This window comes from Atta colombica, unplaced genomic scaffold (genome assembly GCF_001594045.1).
Source record: "Atta colombica isolate Treedump-2 unplaced genomic scaffold, Acol1.0 scaffold228, whole genome shotgun sequence".
Lineage (NCBI taxonomy): Eukaryota > Metazoa > Arthropoda > Insecta > Hymenoptera > Formicidae > Atta > Atta colombica.
The window spans coordinates 944,813-952,800 of NW_017259325.1; the positions used below are offsets into that span (position 1 = coordinate 944,813).

A 7,988-nucleotide genomic window follows, 5' to 3' on the forward strand; every position below is an offset into this window, starting at 1 on the left:
GTGTGTGAGAGAGAGAGAGAGAGAGAGAGAGAGAGAGAGAGGGAGAGAGAGAGGGAGAGAGAGAAAGCACCATAATTTTTCTAATTTTTATAAAAAATATAATTATGTTGTAGAACGAATCTGTAAAATGAGGAGATTATTCACTGACGAAAATTATTTCCGATTTTTCGTTTCATGTTATTTCTATATAATTTCAAAGTGACTCATTTGTTTTTCGGAAAAATTTTGAGACGTGACTGAGCCTATAATCATGCCTATGATGTTTTTTTTGCTTAATTTCAAATAATTTCTTGATTTCAATGATGAATACTTGCTTCGTTGACTGATTTCCTCGCTAATTTTGTAGACTAGCCCACTGCAAAGATTTATTTATTTGTTCGATGGCGCAATCCAAGAAATAGGACCTATCTCTGATGAGGTTTTCATAACAATGGATTTTTTTATGATGGATAAATTAGGTTGTTAGGCTATATAATATTCAATCTTCAATCTGAAGAATCCTTAGATCCACTGATACATGGGTTTTTAGTATTTACTAATTTAATGCCGGAAATCTAGATTGGCGCTGGTGATCAAAGATCTCTTAATCATCAATGGAGTCATTTTCTCTTTAAACACGAAAAATCACATATGTGGACGCAGGTGGGATTGAACCCGGATCTACAGATCGCGAGTCAATCGCACCTAGCAGCAAGCCACTCGACGCCTCGCAAAGATTTATATTTTCTAGAAATTTCGAATCGGTTATGATGATTCGTTATATTTATATTTTCTGTTTCTGCTTTTGGTATAGGTACTGGATGTTGTACGTGCAGCAGAATCATTAGTGAGCAAATCAAATAGTCCTGTTGATATGGTTGTACCACCAAAATCACCCGGGGGCACTAAAGATCTCAAAACTACTACGATTGTTATGAGTAAACATACACTAGCACCTCAAAATCCTAATAACGTAAGTATTATATTATTTTTCTTTGAATTTTGCATATACATATGTATTTTATATTTCTTAAGTCTGACAGATTTAAGAATGCACATAGTATGTCTCTTGTATATGTAGTGTAAATTAAATGTCCTAAATATATCTTTCTCTTAAGTATCAATTTTTTGTTTAATTTGTCACGTTTATTTGAAAAAAAATTCAACACCACTCCTTAATTTATTTTGTAATTTCTTACATTTTTATTTGTTTATTATTTGATTAAATATTTTTACTTAATTGTTAATTAAATATTTTTATCAAAAATGAAAAAGAGTAATTTTTCTTACTCAATTTTATTCTAGGACAAATAATATATTCATATTTTTTAAGACTTTATGTAATGTTGCATGAGGTAATTTTATTTCTTTCTCTAATAGCTTACTACCATTAATAGATTTTATTTTATCAATGGCATTGCTTTTCTTTTTTATATTCTGCATGGTTTTCTTACTTCATAGCTTTACGAAAATATGGCATATCTTCACTCATTATTGCTAATCTATAAAGTAAAATGTATAATATAAAATATATTTGTTTATTAAGTGAAAATTGTCGTGCTTAGAAAAGTAAATTAATGTATAGAATTTATATTGTTATAAAACATTTAATTATTTTTGAAATTAAAAGACAAACTAGACTTGAAGGTAATTAATAGAATTAATTCATTATTTTGTAGAAGGCATTTTAATAATTAAGGCATTTTAATTAATTTAATTTTAATAATATTTATCCAAGATGCACATGTACACGTATACGCAACTACATGCAAATGTATAATGTGCATTTCTGCATGAAATGAAAATTTAGATAAAAAGAGAGAAAATGTATTTATATATGCGTGCGTGCGTGCGCGCACGTGCGCGCACGTGTGTGTGTGTGTGTGTGTGTGTGTGTGTGTGTGTGTGCGCGCGCGCGCGCGTGTGCGTGCGTGCGTGCGTGTGAGAGAGAGAGAGAGAGAGAGAGAGAGAGAGAGAGAAGAGAGATGAAGACAAAAAGCTTTTTTGTATTTCAAATTATTTTAAAAGATATATAAATGCTTGTTGCGTTTTTTTACAAAATTAATTGTGAAATGTTTTATTTGTTGTTAGGGGGATCTTAAAACCATTTGTATTAAACCATATAATTTTTTTGTAATTACTTTTTTCCTTTTTTATTCGAAAATCGTTTTCCAAGATTAAAATATTATAACATTAAAATATTATAGCACATATATCTGAGATAGAGAGATTTATGCCAAGAACAATAAAAAAATTCAAAATTGAGATCTTTACTATTTCTTTGTCCAGCGCTCTACTATTTCTTTGTATGGCGCTCTATTCTCTAGAGTTGTCACGTCGTGACAACGTTTGCTATAAAAGCCGTACAATCTGTACTTACTGAAATAGTAATCCAGACTAGGCATTTGCATGAAGAAACAACATGGAGTTCTTAGAATTGGTTTTAGACATTTAATTAAAATGTTATCATTGTACGAAAATTTATGTTTAGGTGTGCGTGAGATATTGATATAGTAATATGTGATGATGTGTCAACACATATTACATGATGTGTCGATACGTAAATCATTTGTGTGTAAGTCTTACTTACACTATGACTAATTTTTAGAAGGAATTTTTAGAATAAAATTCATAATATTCCCCTTAAGGAATATTATGAATTTTATTATGTTATCATGAAATAATAGTTTCAATGAATAATAGTATTTTTAATCAAATAAAAATTAAAATAGAAGATGTTTAAATATTTTAATTTAAAATGTTTAAATGGACTGTACTTATCCAAGTTTTATCAAAATCGATCTTATATAATCTTTTTAAGTCTCTAAATGTTATACACATTTTTTTATATTGATATTTCTTCGCAATATATATAGGAATCGAAGCATTTTCATAGAATTCGTAAATATATCATATAAATAAGATTTCTTACATAATTTCATTAGATACTCTAAATGGCGCATGAAATGTACAGTTGTCAATTGTCTTTAGCATGGCATGTCTGCTGAGCGCCAAAAAGAGAGATGTTTCACATGTTTACAGACAGTGGAAGATGATAGTGCTACTTTGGCTGCCCTCTAACAGGAGTGAGTCGTGCATCTTTCTACTCATTTTTCCTGTATCTGCGTCCATGCCTCTGATTCCGCAGGACTATGCCATAACAAAATATTCTCTAAGAATTAAATGGCATTAACTCGCGTATAATCATGATTTATTGCATTTTTGTATGTCTATTAATGTTATAGAACGTAGCTATTGTTACTGTATTTGTTATTAATACTGCCATTACAACGTTAAGTATATATGCTGATGAGTTAGGTCTATAATTAATTAATTTTTTATTTTAATGAAAACGAGAAATTAGGAATTTTTGAAAAATGATGACGCATAAATGTGATCTTACTGCGCTATGCGCGCATATGTGGATGTATGTCTGTATGTTTGTATGGATATTGTGTGTGTGTGTGTGTGTGTGTGTGTGTATGTGTGTGTATATATATGTATATATATATATATATATATACATACATATAAAATTCATTTATTCATTAGAGATATCGAATAACAAAAATATTTCTGTGATAGTTAGTCCAAGTTATAGTAAAAAATTTCTTATATATTTAATGAGATGTTTTTAACAGTACATTAATCCATAAATTTATTTGCAATGAATTTAGTAACAATATCGTATAAATAAATATGGTTGCTACAGTTTAATTTTAATTAATCATTGGGTGATTTTTCTCAAATAAATGAATACTAAGAATAGGTAATTTGTGATATAAGAATTAACTTTTTGATATAATAGAAGAATCTATATATATATATGAACACAAGAGAAAATTTTTAGAAATTTTTTAATTAGTTTTTCCACTATGTAAGAGTAAATATTTCGGTCATTCAAATAATGAAATTTAATTAGATACTTAATGTTACATATCTATTTTATTTTTTTAAATTATAATATAAGAATACATAAAAAATAATTATGATTTATTTAATGGTTGCTGTCACATTTTGCACAAATATTGTATTATAAGTCTTCTAACTTAAACATATTTTTGAATATATTATTCAGTGTCACTATATTTACTAAACAATTTTAAAGATTAAACATATGCGCGCACACACACACACACACACGCGCGCGCGCGCGCGCGCGCGTATGTGCGTATTTATTATAATTATTATATTTTATGATCAAAAGAATATTTTTCATAATATTGGAGTTGGAATAAAAGTTCGTAGCAATGCGAACTTTAAAATTCAAGTAGCTGTAACAATGTTTGTTAAAAATGAACGAAATTTAAATTTAAAAAAGGGATTTTTAAATTAAAAATCTTTAATTTTAAAAGATCATTATGACTTTTGAATTTCTGTGAATTATATGATAAGTTTTACATATAGAGGCAAGAAAAAATGAAAAATCTCTCTTTGTAGACCTGTCACAGGTCCAACAAAAACTTGTGAAAATATTTAATTTTCTAATGTGAAAGCTTAAAGTTTTTCCTACCAAATTGTTTCTTAAAAATGTTGCTAAGATTTTTTGGCTCTGATGGAGAAAAATCACGAAAAACTACATAGATTAAAACAAGATCTTAGAAATTATTAGTTACGAATCTAAAAATTCATAGATATTCTTAGTGAGACGTAGAGTTTATTTGGAAAACCAAGAAATTTTCCGCTATTTCCAGATATTTTCTGATGCTGTATTATGAGTTTTACGGAACATTCTTTCATCTTGTATCACGAAACAAACAACGTCACTCTATGTCTTAATACGAAAAACTAAAAATTTTTTAAATCTTGTCTCAAGTCTCAATCTATGTAGTTTTTCTGTACTTTTTCTTAAAATTTTTTCGGCCAGAGATTATCGTAGATTAAATAAAAGAATCATTTTGACTTTGATTGTTCATGATTTCATTTCATTAAAATCATTCTACTGCAAAAAAAAATAAATTTTTTAAGTTTAAGTTTCATAGAATCAAGAATTGCTAATTTTTTTAAAAATTATGTATACATTCAAATGAAATAGCATTACGAACTTTTGTCTCAACCTAATATATTTATAAAAATTGCCAATAATTATTTCATATTTTGTTAGTAAATGTAAACAAATATTAAATTTATTTTAACAGTAAATGTATCATACTGCATTATAGAAAAATTAAAGAGAAATAATATAATTTTAAAGTAGGTTTCATACATGTGCGTGCGTGCGTGCGTGTGTGTGCGCGCGCGCGCGCGCGCGCGTGTGTGTGTGTGTGTGTACGTACTATGTATTATAATTCAATCAGGAAAAATATATGCATATTAGATATATTTTTCGCAGTTGAATTGTTATCTATATTACTGTTAGTTTTGAAAAAGCATATAATATGTCTTATTATTCGATGCACAAAATTTTATTGATTATATATAATTAATTTATAATTACATATGTATGTAGCGAGTATCGTGACATCTTGCATTTTATTTTGGCTGTAATTTTTCTTTTTTTAAAATATCGATTTTTTAATTATGCTTATCTTTTAATAAGCATATTTAGACCAAATTTAGATTTCTAGAAATAATTAAAACTGATCAATTATTACCATTTTTATATCAATCAAGACTAACTGTTTTAAAAAGATAAAATAACACGTGATGAATTTTACTTTACAGAATGCTGTTATTAATTCCTTTCTAAATACAAATTTAGTAACGATAGAAAAATAATATTTTTAATTTTAATTGTTAAGAGTTACAATATTGTGACCGTGTGTTGAATATTGGCCTTTGTCTCAGTTAAATTTATTAATAGTCTCGACAGTACATTAGTACTACAATTAAGTCATATCATTATTGAAATTTGAATCAATGTATCTATATATTTTCTATAAACATTATATGTTCATATAACTCTAATGGACCAGATGTTTATATATTATTACAAACTATCAAATAAGCTAATATTTACTTAAAGATATCTGAGAGATGTTAATGTTAAAGTTTCCAGTTGATCGGAATAGGAATGAAATTTGGATGTTTTTAAGATAATCTGCCTATGCACAGAAGTTTTCTGAACATGGTTATAGTTATAGTTATTCCTGTTGTAAAATATATGAATATTATGATAAAAATACTTTTTTCATAATTATATATTTAGATAGGAAAAGAAGAGATATGTATGTGTGTGTGTGTACACACACACACACACACACACACACACACACACACACACACACACACACACACACACATATATACATATATGTATATATTATTGAAGGATTTTACTGTTTTTAGGATTTTATTATTTTACTGTAATGTAGTTTTACTTAAAAAACTAATTTATTACATTGTTTCATATAATATCTTACAGTAGAGGAGACTGTTTACCATGACAATTTTCGTACAATCAAACAATGAAATAATAATTTTTTTACGTACATACTTTCTCTTAATTTCAACACATAAATAAAATGCGATTTTTACAAATTTTTTAAAACAAAATTATGTATTATTTTTTATCCTTAACCATTTAAGAAGATCGAATATAAAAATCAAAGATTCAAAACAGAAATTTCTATATGCTTAATTAAATTTATTTAAATTTTACAAAAGTATATAGATATAAAGCAATAAAACTAAATAAAATATACAAAGTTCTTATATTTGAATGATGCAAATATATTTTCAATATCATAGAAAATATGATTAAAAATCAAATATAAATCATGTAACACATCTCTAAATTATTCTATAAAATATAAAATATATTTCAGATTGCAAAGTAACATAGTGAGACAAAACTTGCTAAGTGTTCTGAAATATTTGAAGCATGTAACAGTCTCCACTACTACTATCGATATATACGATGGATAGGGCACAAATACAGAATTTTTAAAAATAAATATAAGAGAACATGTTTAACATACCGATTATATGTTTATAAATTATGCGCAACAGGTTGCATGATTTATTGCAATAATAGTACAATTGAAAGACATACACATAGACAGTCATAAGCAGAAAAGCCGATCGGACAAAGAAGTTTGAAATTCTTCTTTAAATCCTATATAGATTTTGTATGACATGTAACATTTGTGAAATAAATCTGTTTTAAAGTATAAGTATCAAACTTTAAAGAAATTTATATTTAATAATCTATCATAGTAATATTTCATAGTAATATTTAATTTTACTATTTAATTTTACTGAACTTCTATTAAGAAGTAAATAACGATTTATCATTAAAAAAATGAGCAAATATTTTGTAAACTATAGTTTTATAGATTAATAGAGTGGTGTTGGAATAATTCGCATATATGTATTTTGTGTTATAATATATATTAATTAAATAGCAATATGTTGTTGTTTGTTTTGCATGTAATCGAATACGTCACGATAAACTATTTTGTTTTATTTAAATTGTATTCCACTAATTAAATAATTAATATAATTTTCCATGTTATTTACTCAGTCAAGAACAAATGAGACATCTGGAACATCAAAGGATTTTTCTTCGTCCAAATCATCTACAATTCCTGATCTTCCTAAGGCAGCAAATTTTGAACGTTCTACTTCAATGCAAACTTTACCATCTCGAACGAAAACAAAATCTTTGCCAAAACGCAGTATTACATTTGCCGATCTGCCGCCATCTTTAAAAAAGAGTTCAGATTCTATCGTTTATTCGTCCCATGTTAAGCCTACTCTATCTAAAATTGAACAGTCGAATCGGCCATTGCAGGAAGCATCTACTTCTCTTCCACAAGTTATTTCCTATCAAACACCTGCACGTTTCCAACTTCCTCCAACACCTCTAACTGCTCCCGAATGCTGGGAAAATCTTGATACTTCGGCTTCTTTTAGCAAGCGACAGATAGCACGTTCTGTTGGAAATGTTCAGGTTGAGGTGGGTTTGAAAAGCATGTTAACTGATAATAATATTAATATATTAATAGAACATACACACACACACACACATACCCCCCCCCCCCACACACACATCTACATATATATCT

The 7,988-nt window shown here is 27.5% G+C and overlaps 1 protein-coding gene across 6 annotated transcripts in view; it reads left to right on the forward strand.

Annotated features, from left to right (window-relative positions):
- Positions 1–7,988, forward strand: part of LOC108688336 (protein lap4) — a 31,065-nt gene that overhangs the window by 16,929 nt on the left and 6,148 nt on the right. For 5 of the 6 annotated variants that reach the window (XR_001931785.1, XM_018194553.1, XM_018194555.1 and 2 more), the window contains exons 25-26: positions 794–952; positions 7,445–7,879. Coding sequence is in view for 5 of the 6 variants with exons in the window: in XM_018194553.1 (XP_018050042.1) it covers positions 794–952; positions 7,445–7,879 (594 nt within the window). In the remaining variant the exon portion in view is untranslated. The remainder of the gene's footprint in view (positions 1–793; positions 953–7,444; positions 7,880–7,988) is intronic. The other variant, XM_018194558.1, reaches the window with a different exon arrangement.